Genomic DNA, 15,273 nt, shown 5'->3' with positions numbered 1-15,273 from the left:
TTTGAAGATGGTAATTTTTCTAGGCCTGGATAAGTTTTGGAAAAAGAAAAATACCCAGAAAGTCATGGAAATCTGCTCTATAAATCTTAGTGTTTACTTTAATCATACCGTTTATATTACTAAAAATATATTTTTTATATTATAATTGGGTTAATATATCAGGTCACTTTGCATTAGCTAGCTGTTTGCATGGGTCCTAATCTGTCTGTATTTTTAGCTTCAACAATCATCAAATTTACACAGAGAGACAAAAATTCTGATTTAATGCTGTCTGGCCTCATTCATGTTTGCATGTAGAATGTTTGTCCTGATGTTTTAAAGATTGTTTGTTAATTAAAATTTGCTGCAAAGTAATGGAAAATTAATGAAAATTTGTTGGTGAAAAAGTGTATGAACCCTGAAACTAGACTGGTTTTATCAAAATATTTAATACAATTCACAAAACCATACACTTAAACTGCAAAATACTTCATATATCCTGAAGAAAAATATATAAAATGAAGCATTGCAATCAAAACTACATATAGTATTATCAAAATCAAACTTTTACAACATTTTAACTAAGATTTTTCATAATAGTAAAATAGTTTAAATTGTAAAACAACTTTAAGATTGTTCAAATTTACAGAGATTTTTGTAGATACACACAGGCTGCTTTATTTTTTTTTTATCATTGCAACAAATCAATGCAACATATTTACAGTCTAACTGTCCGGATGACGGAGGCAACAGTTAAACGGCTGAATTCTCCAACTATGATTGTAAAAAGGAGCTCATCTGTGCTATTTTAATAGTGCTTAGTTCCTGATTGAAGTGGTAATGTGGGAAAAAAAGCATTTTTAGTTTAGAAAATTGAGTACTGAAGAGTAACTGCGTTTGCATTTTTTTTCCTTTTTCATCTTTCTCCCACCAGACACACACATGCGCAGTACCTGCTATGGAGCTATTAAAAAAGGAGTGTGTGTGCGGCCTTTCCAAGCAGCGGTCACCAGGTCGGCGTGTTGCTGTGCCAGTGCAAGCTACAGCTTTGGGGAGCCCTGCCAACCGTGCCCTACCTTAGACTCAGGTACGTCTTAAATTCCCTCCTAAATTACCTCAGAATGCATACGCCAAACAAAACACATATACAGGTGCTTGTGTGTGTGACTGTGTGTGGTTCTCAGTCTTTTCCTCGTGAGGTGGTCTGGGTGTGTTGGAACATAGAAAACACTACGACATGCAGGAAAGTAGATTGAGAACTGCTGGGTATAGTAATACATACATTAGTTTAAGGACATTATCCCAGTCAAACATTGCGTGAAATGTCTAGCCAACCCAGCAACTCTACACTCCCACCCACAGCAGTTTTGTAGTGCTCATTTCAGGAAGGAGATCAAGCTGTCATTTTAATTCACTTCAGCCTTTGGAGGTAGTCATAAGTCTGAATTTTTATTTTTACCTTCACTAGTTTATTTTAAAATGTGCTGCCCATATGCATTGAGTTACTGTTATTTCCAGACAGATTAGTACCTAAAGAGAATCACAATGTGGATTTAAATTTAAATGCAGTTTTGAACACAGATCCACAAAGATCTGAATTTGAATGTTATTTGTTTGAATCTGTATCACAGCTTTTTTTATATAATTTTATTTCAAAATTTTATCCTATTTTCTTACACGGACAATTACCCAACCCACTCATTAGGACTCCCCCTATCACCAATGATGCCCCAACACCAGGAGGGTGAAGACTAGCACATGCCTCGTCCGATACATTTTAAGTCAGACTCCGCCTTTTTTCGAACTGCTGCAGCATTCCCGTGTAGCATTACAGCGCGCTCGGAGGAAAACGCAGTGCCTTGGTTTCAGAACATCAGCTCACATATGCCTTGTGCTGATCAACATCACCCTTTGGATTGATGTGGGGAGAGAGCACCATCTACCCACCCAGAGAGAGCAGGGCCAATTGTGCTCTCTCAGGGCTCCGGTACCTGACGGCAAGAACTCGATGGAACTGAACTCGAACCGTCAATCTCCTGATCATAGTGGCAGCGCCTTAGTACGCTAAACCACTCGGAGCCCCCTCAAGATTGATTTCTAAAGGTTTGCTTATAAAATCTAAAACTGGAATTCATTGTTCGTGTTCAACTAGTATCCAGTATAAAGATGTTTCCTAGATCTCAGGGATATGCAGACACGCCCACTCTAACCTGAACTGAGGGCTGACCAATCAGTTCCTTCACATGGTTATGAGAACAGCCCAGATACTGTTTTAGCTCAGATTCTGATCACGATCATTGCCACCTTCTGTGGTTTGCAGTGCCTTCTATGATGTATAAGACACTGTGAATCAAAAAATGTTAAATGTCTGCACAACTTTAGAAATAGAAGTAGAATGTCCCGTCTGTCTGGCACCCCCTGTCAGGCCAAGTCTGACAATTCACGCTGCCTTGTCATGAACATGCTGGCCTACTAACAAGATAGCACCTCACAACTTAGTACAGTTATGGGGATTCCCAAGCTGTCTTCTGAGCTAATACTACATAATCAATGTACAAGGTGATTAGTATAAGTATATACCTTTCAGTGTCCAAAAATCCCATCTCTACTACTCCAAGGGTGGCAGTAAATTAACCAGCTATGGTTAGCGAACCTTACTGAACCTCAAAGATTACCTGTTTAGCAGAAAAAAATAGTCATTTTGCATGCTGTTGTCTATAAATGGAACCCTGAGTGTGGAAATGGGACTAAAGAAATGGTGGTGGGCAGGTTTGGAAGTCACAACCCACACAGGTAACTGTGACGTCCCACACATTTCAAGTAAGAAAATACTATCTTAAGCTCTGTTGACATGTGCTGTCAGTGCTTAAACTCAGCATGTGTCCTTAATATCTGATGGTACATCCTGATCATGTTATGCTGAGTTACTATAGAATATATAATTCTCAATGGTCTGTTAGATTCAAATTGCATTAAAATATTGTTTATTTTGGGACAAACAAGACATGGAATGTGTCAAATGCATCGCACAAACCTCATAAACCTAAATAATTTTTTCTTCCTCTGTTTTGTAGCTGAATTCAATGCCCTGTGTCCAAGTGGGACTGGTTATGCCATCGATGGAACAGGTAATTCTCAGAGTTCTAGATTATAAACATATACACTGGTGTGTGTGTGTCTATATTAAATATGGACAGTCAAAGTATTCTATATTCAGCTATAAAGACGTTTTATCAGAAATTACAGTTAACTTTCTCATCCTTTTGACCCACAGACATTAATGAATGTGCTATGGACCCTGATATCTGCCCTAATGGAGCGTGTGAGAATCTGAGAGGGGGCTATCGCTGTATCTGTAACATAGGATATGAGACTGACCAAAGTGGCAGATCCTGCCAGGGTGAGTAAAATCTGCAAAAAGTATAAATCTGCAAATATTTGTCAAAGTATATCAGTTTGTAGGTTATAATTAGGGCTGTCACCATTATCACATTAATCTGGAAACTTTAACGTGTTTTTTTTTACACAAATTAATTATGTGATGAAATTGACAGAGCCTGTTGACGCATTAGTCAAAGTCAAAGTCAAAGTGGTTTTTATTGTCATTTCAACTATATACACAGTACACAGTGAAACGAAACAACGTTCCTCCAAGGACCATGGTGCACAAAAACACAGTGTAGACGGAACAATAGTGCAACAGTACAAAAGTGCAGACAGACAATACAACACAATACAGACAAAGAATAATAAATAACAAGACAGTGTGCAAATTTTGCAGTGTGCAAAAAAGACCAGGTGAGGTAGTAATTACTCTATTACACAGTGTGCAATAGAGTCCAGTGAGGTAGTAGGGTTTTTAGTGCTTTCCATTTTCTGGGGTAAGTGGGGTAAGAGTGTGTGTGCATGTACAGAAAAACCATCAGTTCAGTCTCTGCAGTTAAGGAGTCTGATGGCTTGGGGGTAGAAGCTGTTGCAGAATCTGGTCGTGCTGGACCGGATGCTGCGGTACCTCCTTCCCGAAGGCAGGAGGGAGAATAGTTCGTGTGAGGGATGAGTGGGGTCATTCACAATGCTGGTTGCTTTGCGGATGCTGCGGGTGGTGTAAATGTCCGTGATGGAGGGGAGAGAGACGCCGATGATCCTCTCAGCTGTCCTCACAATACGCTGGAGGGTCTTGCGGTCAGAGACGGTGCAGGTCCCAAACCAGGCAGTGATGCAGCTGCTCAAGATGCTCTCAATGGTCCCTCTATAGAAGAGTGTGAGGATGGGTGGAGGGAGACGGGCCTTTCTCAGCTTCCGGAGGAAGTAGAGACGCTGCTGGGCTTTCTTGGCTGTAGAGCTGGTGTTCAGGGTCCAGGTGAGGTTATCTGCTAAGTGGACACCAAGGAACTTGGTGCTCTTAACAATCTCCACAGAGATTTCAGCAGATTTCCTTAGCGATATAACACAGGAACGCTTACTGTTGAGATTACCATTTATTTATGCTGAAGTTCATGCACTCTCACTTTCTCTTTCTTTCTTTCTCTCTCTCTCTCTCTCTCTTAAAGGTTTGTGTGGTCATGCACAAACACACACATACAGCTAATGGCACATTTCCTCTTTTCAAGCTGTTGAAGGTGGAATATGGAGCTACACCTAGCATGTATTTTCTCTATTAAAGCACCTAGTTAAACTCAGAACATTACTATATTCTAGTTTAAAACATCTAATCAGCATCTATATTATTATACCAAAGTACCAGCATTTAAAAAAAATCTAATAATCTAAAATTAATTTGATCTGTAATTTTGTCACAGTATATTGTTGTTATTAATACAATTATTTTAAAGAGATTGTCACCAATAATACAAATCTAATGGTCTTTAACACTGATTGTTTTATTCACATTTAAATACCTATTATCAAAAGCTTAGAAATAGTGTGATTTGATTGATTGATTAATTTTTTTATTCGATTGACACAGCTAGTAATAACGGATTTTAAAGTGTGAGTACAACAGCTTTTATTCAGCTTTTTTCGTAATGTGCAGTGCTACATGTAATTAAACACAGTTGTGTTTTTTGGACTGATTTCACCAGAATTCAAACTCAATCTCCTAACACAGGAGAACATTCCTTCTGTTATTTTTACGTCTGCAGTGGTGGTGCTGAACTGAACTGTAAAATAAGTTATTGTGTTATACATGGCAATTTATCAACCTATGTTTTATAGTGCAGCTTTTGACATCCTCAATTTTAGTCAAAAACAGCAGTATATTAGGCTACTGGGCCCTTTTAAAGTGAAGTACCTTAAGTGATTTAGAGTATGTTCTACCTGGGCTTTGAGAAATGAGGCTTCTGGTGTAGATTAAACACCAGCAGGCAGGGGTGTATGTGGAGTTGTGTGTATGCTGGAGTGAGATGATTGAATATGGAAAAATTGAAACCGTTCACATAAATATAAGCCAAAAATGGAAATAAATTGCTTTTCTAAGTACACAGCTACGGTTTAAAGAAAAAAAAAAAAAAAAAAACTGAAACATCACTTTGAAAAACTTATACTTATTGTAGTTACTTTTTAATACATACTGAATTTGCGAAGGACTGTATATGCCTGCTTTGTCTCATAGACCTCTTTTACTACAGGCTGAGCTAATTTGCATGTTCAGTCCCAGACAGCAATCACATTTCAGTCTGACTGATGTAACTGGAGATACATTTGACTACCAAGTGTAAATGCATGTAATTATAATGTTATCAGGGTACAAGCCAGATACCAGTCACATACAGTAAATTAACCAGGTAAAAATGGGGTCAAATTTTCATAATTACTATTATACTTAGTCTTAAAAATAACCTTGCTACAATGGCTGCGCTCTTGGTGTAATATAACTGAAGAATCATTTTTTAGTCAAAAAGAACCATTTTGTTAAATGTGTTTATACAAAATTTATACAAAATCTATGCCATCATTTACAAGGTCTGCAACCTTGCTCCTGGACAGCAATTTTCCAGCAGACTTTAGCTCCAACCACTAATCAGTCTTACCAGATCCATGTAATTTTTGCCTCCAGGAGTGCATTATCAGTGGAATGGGGTGTGTTAAATTTGAGATGAAGATGTTATCTGTAGGACGATAGCTCTTCAGGAGCAGGGCTGGTGATCCCCAACTTTAAAGAATTTTAGTAGCACCTTCATTTTAAAGAGAGTGCTGCTGTACATACCTTAGAGCTTGTCCATATGAGCCCAATTTAAACCTGACATTTCTTTAGTAAGTAGAACATTAAGACTGAGGTTTTTAAAAACATTTTTTGTGCTGTTTGCTAAATCTGTTTAGAATGATGTTAATTAACATTGCAACACTGAAGAAGCATAGACTTATCATTTAGGAACAATGTTTATTAGGAACAGCTACACACAGTGCTGCAAGTCAAATTCGGACAAGTGAAGGAGCTTACGTGTACACCACAGAGCTGCGTGATTATAACATTCTAACTTGTGCAGCTTTTATTTTAAAAAGTTTGATTTGTTACTGCTATATTGTGATTATCATGCCATTACTTTATATAAAATAAATATAGCATTAAAAAAAGGATGCCTACGTTACAGACTATTTTCTTTAGCCTGACTTAGCAGAGAATCTACGCTCTAACATACCTGGTAGTTTATATGTAAGCAATAAGAAATTAGTATGTAAACTGTTTACCTGCTCAAAGCAAAAAAAGAAAAGTGCTACTAAACTACTGTTCCTTAACTCTACATGTAGAGTCTCATTAACCGTTTCTCCTTTGTGGCTGGATTTCAGCTTTTTTGACTGTAAATATCAGTTCCAATTTTTGCTTAATGACGTGTAGATGACTAAATTTAATAATTTAGTCAAGTGTTTTGACCAAAATAGAGAGTTGCTCTGGTTTCTCTTCATTTCGAGGAAAAATCTAGACAGGGTATTAGGTTCTACACTGCGAAAAAAGAAAGTGGCAATCCTCCAAGTCTGTCCCGCTTTTCCAAATTCTGCCTTTCCACAGTCAAAACACTTTCTCGATTACAGAGAAACGCGCGTGCTGCACTCACTGCTGGAGTCTGACTCAGCTCTGTTTCACTGCAAGACAAATTGCCTTTCATTCATATTGAAATGACATCATGTCAGGAGCCTGGCGGAGTAAGACGGGCAGGAAGTGAAAATGTAGTACAGTAGACTGTGATCGCAGTGCCAGGCCCAGTGGCACTGAAGGGAGGACTCTGGAGTGAGAGAAGCAGAACGAAGATCTGTTCTTTTTAAAACCTCCTTTTGAAAAAGGAGAATGATCTAGAGCTCAGTATATATTTATTAGCCCAGCATATCTCAAAATACAAGGTATTTTTCTGCGTTTACAAACAGTTAAGATTTATTCTGGAATATAATAATTGAGATAAATCTGTGCAAAAAAACAAACAAAAAGCATTCTATATACAGCTCTGGAAAAAATTAAGAGACCACTTCAGTTTCTAAATTAGTTTCTCTGATTCTACTATTAATAGGTATATATTTGAGTAAAATGAACATTGTTGTTTTATTCTATAAACCTTCTTCCAAATTCAAAATAAAAATATTGTCATTTAGAGCATTTATTTGCAGAAATAAGAAATATCTGAAATAACAAAAAAGATCAGAGCTTTAAGACCTCAAATAATGCAAAGAAAAACAAGTTCATATTTTAACAACAAGTTCAGTTTTAAAAGTTCATAAATCAATATTTGGTGGAATACTTTTTAATCACAATGTTCATGCATTTTGGCATGTTCTCCTCCACCAGTCTTACACACTGCTTTTGGATAACTTTATGCCACTCCTGGTGCGAAAATTCAAACAGTTCAGCTTGGTTTGACGTCTTGTGATCATCCATCTTACTCTTGATTAGGAGGTTTTCAATTTGGTAAAATCAAAGAAACTAATCATTTTTAGGGGTCTCTTATTTTTTCCATATAAAATCCTGATTTATTCACATCTACTATAGTCCTCTGCTAGATAGTAATGTCCAAGCTAAATAAGGCATTGAACTAGAGCAGTATGACTCTGTTATGTAAAACTCATTTAGATTGTTTGAAGCACAGAGAGACTCTAAAATCTTAGTTGTTTGTGACCTGTGTAAATAGTGTAAGCATCTCTTCTTTGAAGTTGAATGTCAGCATTAATCATCCTTTGACAAAATAACAAAATAATCCAAGCCTTTGAGGGCCAACCATAAATTCCAGGAGCATCTTTCTGATCTCTGGTTATAATTTAGTTTACACTGTAAAAGCAGAAGTTCTCTTATTGTTTAAAAAAAAGTCAAAAGTCAAATACAGTCCACTGTTTAGTTTTGTTGTGCTCCACTTATTTAAAACTATACATTAGCCCAAATTATTTCCTCAAAGTAGTATAAATAGTAGTAGGTGCTGTACAATACATTTATTAAGTATTTTCAGTTGTTGTTTGATGCAGAAATAGCAAAAAGAGTAACTTTATTTGGGATGAAAAATCCATCCCATTCACCACTTTATGTTTTGCCATAAATAGCACAGAATAGCATATCATACCATAGCGTTGCTTTAGTTTTATCACTGTATCAAGAAGACTACTGGCTGTAGAAATAAACATTGATGCTCCATTTTCTTTGGATTTTCTGCATATAGAAATGAAGCCAAAATTGTAGAGAGGTGGAGTAAGACTCTTCTAATTATTTGGTAGACATGGCCACTTCTCCCAAAAATAAGTGTCTCAGACTGCCTTCATTGAGTTTACAGTGCAGCCTTAAGGATCAGAAACAAAGCAGATTTTAACACTGGATGCCCAATGTGTCCTGTAGGGATGATGATTCAACAGCATTAAAAATGCAGATACATTATTTTATTATGAAGCAATAAAGCTCAGCTTCGTTCACTCTTTTTTGTCACTTAGGCAAACAGAAAGCTGCTGTGAGAGAGTCAGCACGTGCTGGTAATGAACAAATAATGTTTTAAATGGTGTATGGACTCCAGACCAGAAAAGAAATGTGATCAGATCTCTGACTGAGACCAAATGCAGATACTACCAAATCCAGAGTGTCTACACTAATGTTAGCTTGATACCTAATAACTAATTATATCACATTGGGAGTTTTACATTAATATAAGACTTGCTGGAAATAAAAAAAAAAACTTTGGCAAAGGAATTTGGCAAACAGCACATCATTACATGATCAAAAATAATATGATTAACTAACTAGTTGTCAGATGTTGACAGTTTGGTCTGTGTCCAGTCATGCCTGTCATTTATTTATTTCTAGAGATGAACAATGTAATGGAAGATGGGCTGTATGGTGTATGAAAGCTATGGGGATGGGTACAGATAAATATCATTCTGCAACCAGCCTGCAGGGGTGCTAGACTGGTGGTGGCTTCTAAGAGACTCTCTGTGCATTCTTTTCTTCAGTCATTGGTTGACACTAATACGCTACATACAGCTCTGGAAAAAAATAAGAGACCAATTAAAAATGTTGAGTTTCTGTGAATTCTATGAACTGCTTGAGTGACATAAAGTTATCCAAAAGCTGTGTGTAAGACTGGTGGAGGAGAACATTCCAAGATGCATGAAAACTGTGATTAAAAACCAGGCTTATTCCACCAAATATTGATTTCTGAACTCTTAAAACTGAAACTCTTATTTTTTCCAGAGCTGTATATCACTAGTGAAAATGGCTTTTTGTCAAATACATTGTTTTTTTTGTTTTCTTTTCAGATGTTGATGAATGCTTTGTGAACCGTCTCCTTTGTGATAACGGCCTCTGCCGGAATGTTCCCGGCAGCTACACGTGTACCTGCCCCAAGGGCTACAGCTACAGGCAGGACTCTGAGACATGTGAAGGTGAGCTGAAGGAGACACCTGGTGGTGTGCACCTTCTCCAATCTTAGAGCATGAAGCTTCAGCCAATAGACCACCAGTTATCACCAGTGTATAATTAGTGTAATTGTTATTGTTCAGCTTTGGAGACAATACTCGCAAAATGTTTGGGCTCACCAAGCCTTTTCATATCAGAGCACCCGGAATGTGATTTGAATGTTATTGCCACAGCAGCGTGTTTGCTTGTTTGTAAACAGTTTGGCTTTTGGCTTGTTGTGACAAAAAGAGAAACACGGAAAAGCATCCTTGGCTTTGTCCGCCGGGTCCCTCGTTTTTATAGAGCAGTAAATCTGCTCAGGGCCTCTTTCTTGCTGGGTTTTGGACAGGGTCCGTCTGAGCTCAGGCGCTGGCCGACTGTCACCAGCGGGAGACGACAGGATGTTTGTGTGACTAAAGCAGGAGCAGGTTAGGTGGGGGGTGGAGTCTGCTGGGGTCACTGGCAGAACAGCTGCATACAGTTTAGAGCTGGATGAGGAACAGCTTACTAGGAACACAAACATGCAGCCATGAATGGTTCTAGAGATGGATCTGCTATCAGACTGTTCTCTCTCTCTATTACTTCCCCTCACACTCACTCTCTCTCACTAACACACACACACACACACACACATGCTTCTAGCTACACTTACTTGTTTTTTTCTATCCTCCCCTAACTCTATAACTCTTTTTCTGCTTCTTGTATTTTTCTCTCATTTCCACAATTTTTACCTCTCACTCTGTTACTCACTGCCTCTTAATCTCTCTCTCTCTCTCTCTCTCTCTCTCTCTCTCTCTCTCTCTCTCTCTCTCTGTCAAATCTGACTGTCTGTCTTTCTGTCTCTTTTCTTATTTTCTGTCTCTCATTATCATGCACTCTTGTTTCTTTATTCTGTTCTCTTTCTCTCCCATTCTCATTTTCTCTCCCTCTGTGTCTTACAGTCTCATTGTCTCTTTCCAACACTTTATCTTTGTCTTTATCTTTTTCTTCCTCTCTATCATTCTCTCTCTGTCTCACTCTTGCTCTCTGTCATTTTTGTATAATTTGATCACTATGTATTTATCTCTGAATGACTCTCTTCTTTCTGTCTCTGTCTCTGTATCTGTTTTTTACTCTCTCACATCTTTTTCCCAATATCTCTTTCTCTTTCTTTCATCTTACCTGTGTCTCTCGCTCTGACTCTGTCTTGTCTTTCTGTCTGTCTTATTCTGTCAATTTCTCTGAGTTATTTCTGTCTCTCGCTCAGACACTCTTTCTCCTCACCCCTTTCTTTCTTTCTTTCTTTCTTTCTTTCTTTCTTTCTTTCTTTCTCTGAGCCCTTCAGTCTCAGTCTTAAACTGTCAGATTTTTCTTTCTCTTTTGTCAGCTTTTTTCTCTTCACTTTCCTTCTGTTTTGCAGTTGCGCTCTTTTTTATCAACCCCTTCTTCTCTTTCACACTCTCTTTCTAATTGCTTCTCTCTTTTTTCATCTCACTTATTTTCACTTATTTTTACTTTTTACCTTTAGTCTAGCATGTATTCCTTTTTACTTCCACTCTTTTCATTCTGCTTTTCCACTCATTATTTCTTTCTCTTACTATTTCTTCCCTCACTGGTTCTGTTTTTCTCTCTTGTTGACTTATTGGCATTCTTATTATTCTGTCTCTCTCTCTCTCTCATTCTCTCTCTTTCTCTCACTCTCTCTCTTTTCACACTGTCTTTGTTTATTTTACATTTTCCTTTCATGTAAAATGTAAATTTTTATCTTTGACTCATTGCTTCTCCCTTTTGTCTCTCTCAATTATTCCTCTTTTATTCCTGTTCGATTCCATTCCCTTTTTCTCCAAATTATTTATTCTCTCTCCTTTTTCCTCTAATTGTTCTTTCTCTTTTCCCCCTCATTACTTCTCTGTTTCCTTCACTTCTTAACCTCTCATTTCCTCTCTCTCTCTCGCTTTCGTTCTCTCCTCATACTGCAGTTCATATTGAGTGAGGCAGATAATTAGTATCATTCTCACAGCTCACAGTTCTGCTTTAAGGGGTGCAAGAACTCTTCCCAGAACTGCTTCTGGAAACCAGACCCATCTGAAGAATATTTTTTTTGAGATTCTAGATTTGATTCATCGATGCTTCACAGACACACTCACAATTTACAGTAAATCTACCCGAAATGTGTTCATGTGAGTAAGAAAGTAGGCCTCAGCCTCCTGGCAGTTTCCGTTTATAGAAGCTGCTTTTTCTCTTGGACTTTCAGACACTAACAGCATTTCACTATAAAATAACATCAGATGAAACATTGAGGTGTTCTCCAAATAGCCAAGCTGACTGTACTGTCTGGAATGGAGAGATACGACCATGCCAGGAGTATTTCTTCACTGAGCTCCTGTGATTTGTTAGACTCTCACCTACTGTTTATGCTTTTATACAGCAGCACCCTGTAAAGCTGCGTTCCTCATGAGGTCACGTTTGGCGTTAGACAGGGTTATGATGGCACGTGAATACACAAGAGATGTAGAATTTAAAGAGAAAGCAACTAATTATGCTCCTCCTTTCTTCTCCTTGAGCTTCATCCATGTGCTGTTCGATCTGGGTCTGTGTGCTTGATCCTGATCTCTCTCTCGTTTGTTGCAGATGTGAACGAGTGCGAGAGCAGCCCGTGTATAAATGGATTGTGTAAGAACAATGCTGGCTCCTTCGCTTGTGAATGCTCCCCCGGCAGCAAGGTTGACCCAACGGGCCTCATTTGCATTGGTAATTGTATACAGATGTGCAAAAACACACACAGTGAAGTGAACAGTGACAAAAACACATCAGTCATGCAGGATGTAAAGACCTAAAATAGGGGCCATGTTTGTTTCTGTGTTGAGACATAGTGCCAGGAACACTGTCTCAGTTATAAACTGTTACTGTATATAAAACATTCTCACATTGTCGAACAAGTATTGCATAATATTCTGATAATTATTATTTGTTGTTCTTGTATTGTATAATGAACACAGTAATAGTGATAAGATAAATAAGATATATAAGTGTGACTATCTAGGAGCATGTTAGCAACACCCAGCATACACTGAACAACACCTTAACAATTACCTGAGACACCTCAGCAACCACCAGAAATACCATACCAACTGCATAAAGGAAATAAATTGTTTATTGCTATTTATTTAAAATAATACATACATTTTAATATTTTAGCCTATAACTATGTTTATTTACAAGTTAGTAAATAAAGTTTACTTAATTTTTGGAAGTTATATATCTCATTGCCCATATTAACTGAATTTTGTTTCCACAGACTCTCTAAAAGGGACATGCTGGCTCACCATCCAAGAAGGCCGCTGTGAAGTGAATATTAATGGGGGCACTCTGAGGTCCGAATGCTGTGCCACGCTGGGGGCAGCATGGGGCAGTCCCTGTGAGCCCTGTGAGATCGGTATGTCTGGAGAAACTTAACTTGGACACATGATTCACAGGAACCTACAACAGTTATCTTTCTGGTATTCTGTAGTTTAAGGCTGTTTGCCCTGTCACGAGCGGACGTGTATCTGTGTGGCCGGTCAGCATGCTAGCAAGCTACCTACCAAGATATCCACTACTTTCTTCCAAGCTTTATTTTTTATTTTTTAACAAACTTCCCTTTATTTGTTCAAAAATGCATCATATAAAACTGAAAGAGCAGCAACTATAATCATCTCTTTTGTGTTCAGAAACACTTTTTAGGGATATGAATGACGTATAGTAGCAATCAAAATCAGAAGCTGCAGACTTGAATTCTTTAATTTAATTCTTTAATTTAATTCTAATTCTCTTCTTTAATTCTTAAGTATTATCGGTCTGTAGCCTGCTCCTAACTAAATGCTAAGCTCGAGCAGCATTAGCATTACCCGTTAACAAGTGCTAGCTCTTTCTTTCTTCAGAGGTGAGTATTATCTGCCTGTAGCTTGCTGCCAAAAGCGGCTAACATTGCTGGAGCAGCTTTAGCATTAACCACTAACCGGGCTGTAGCCTGTGCGTTTACTGTGTTAAATCAAGCTATGTGCGCTTACAGAACACTGTTCTCAATGTAGTTTTGTCAGACGGCATTAGACGCTAACTGCTAGCGGTTAGCCACTTATGCAAATGCTCCAACCTTGGTGCTGGAGAAGTTTGGGATCTAAGCTTAATGTAAATAAACGGAAGTGCTTTACTCACCCAAATAAACAGTTTTCATTAGAAATCTGTGTAGATGTACATCCAGCACTCATAAAAGAAAGTCTTTTTTGTTTTGTGTACCTAACTTAGCTTTACTTAACTTAGTTAGCTAACCCCCACCACCACCACCCAGCAGTGAGACCTGCTGAATTAGAAGTTCCTTACAGTATCTCTTAAAGTGAGCCTTATAATGTGGTGCGCCTTATGTATGAAAATAGACCAAAAAAATAGACGTTCTTTAATTGATTGATTCAGTGTGCCTTATAATCTGGTGGGCCTTATAGTGTTAAAAATACAGTAGTAATCCCTCACAATGTTAAACTGAATCTGGGAAATATTGTTAAAAATGTAAACTAGAGCTAAAATTGATTAAATATTGCTAATTCTTTTTTTATTTTATAATTCTTTTACCTCCCATTGATTTTTTCCTGAATCTGCACTGGAAAGGCTAATGGGTTAATGTTTTTTCATCCACAGGCCTTTTCAATAGCCTCAACCCTCAACCACACAAGAAGCGTATTTTTAGAGAGAAAATGTTTCTCTGCTATTTATAATTACTGTGACTTTTACTGCCATATGCCTCAGCTGAAAATAAACCTCATGATGTTCTCCAGTGAACTTGCACCAGTAAGACTGACAGAGCTTTGGCCACTGTTGTGTCAGCAGTGAACTACAGCTGCACCGCTGCTCTGTAATTGAAATAGAAGTCATTAGCTGCTGTTGTGACTGCATTAGATAGTCCATTCTACTCTCTCATGTGGTCTGATTTTATGTGTGTGCATTTTAGCGTCTGACTGAATTTCCCTGTTCATGCCAACTCCTAATTGGTTTCTCAGTCTTCTTCTCCATGGCTTTACACTTTCGCCAGCAGTTCACTAATGATAGAGTTAACCACGGAGGCCTCCACTCAGGCCTAATTCACCTCATCAGCTTATTCTTAAGCCTGTCATGAATGAGGTCTTTTACTGAGGAGTGTTCTGTGGAACCTAGCTTTATAGGTTTTTTATAGAGTAATATTAAATGTGTCCTTTCGCTAAAATCCACTTTTTCTTGTTCCCCGTGAAATATAATAGGTCTCTCTGAGTTGAATATGCATGCTGCACATTAAACCTTCATTGTCTGCAGTACCTAGTAAAAGAAGAGCCTTAGTAAAACGAGTCAATCAGGAAAATCACCCGTGTCTACGTCAACCCGTGAATTAGTATTCATGGCCTCACCCACCTTGGCTTACAACCGCCCACAGGCAGAGCTGAAGCTAGGCTGCG

At 38.0% G+C, this 15,273-nt stretch overlaps 1 protein-coding gene across 1 annotated transcript in view; it reads left to right on the top strand.

Annotated features, from left to right (window-relative positions):
- Window positions 1–15,273, top strand: part of LOC103024460 (fibrillin-2) — a 114,256-nt gene that overhangs the window by 38,379 nt on the left and 60,604 nt on the right. The window contains exons 16-21 of the mRNA XM_049468551.1: window positions 914–1,066; window positions 3,054–3,107; window positions 3,254–3,379; window positions 9,697–9,822; window positions 12,446–12,565; window positions 13,113–13,250. Coding sequence (XP_049324508.1) covers window positions 914–1,066; window positions 3,054–3,107; window positions 3,254–3,379; window positions 9,697–9,822; window positions 12,446–12,565; window positions 13,113–13,250 — 717 coding nt within the window. The remainder of the gene's footprint in view (window positions 1–913; window positions 1,067–3,053; window positions 3,108–3,253; window positions 3,380–9,696; window positions 9,823–12,445; window positions 12,566–13,112; window positions 13,251–15,273) is intronic.

Source organism: Astyanax mexicanus, chromosome 20, assembly GCF_023375975.1.
Source record: "Astyanax mexicanus isolate ESR-SI-001 chromosome 20, AstMex3_surface, whole genome shotgun sequence".
NCBI lineage: Eukaryota > Metazoa > Chordata > Actinopteri > Characiformes > Acestrorhamphidae > Astyanax > Astyanax mexicanus.
This window is presented reverse-complemented; position numbering and strand designations above follow the sequence as displayed.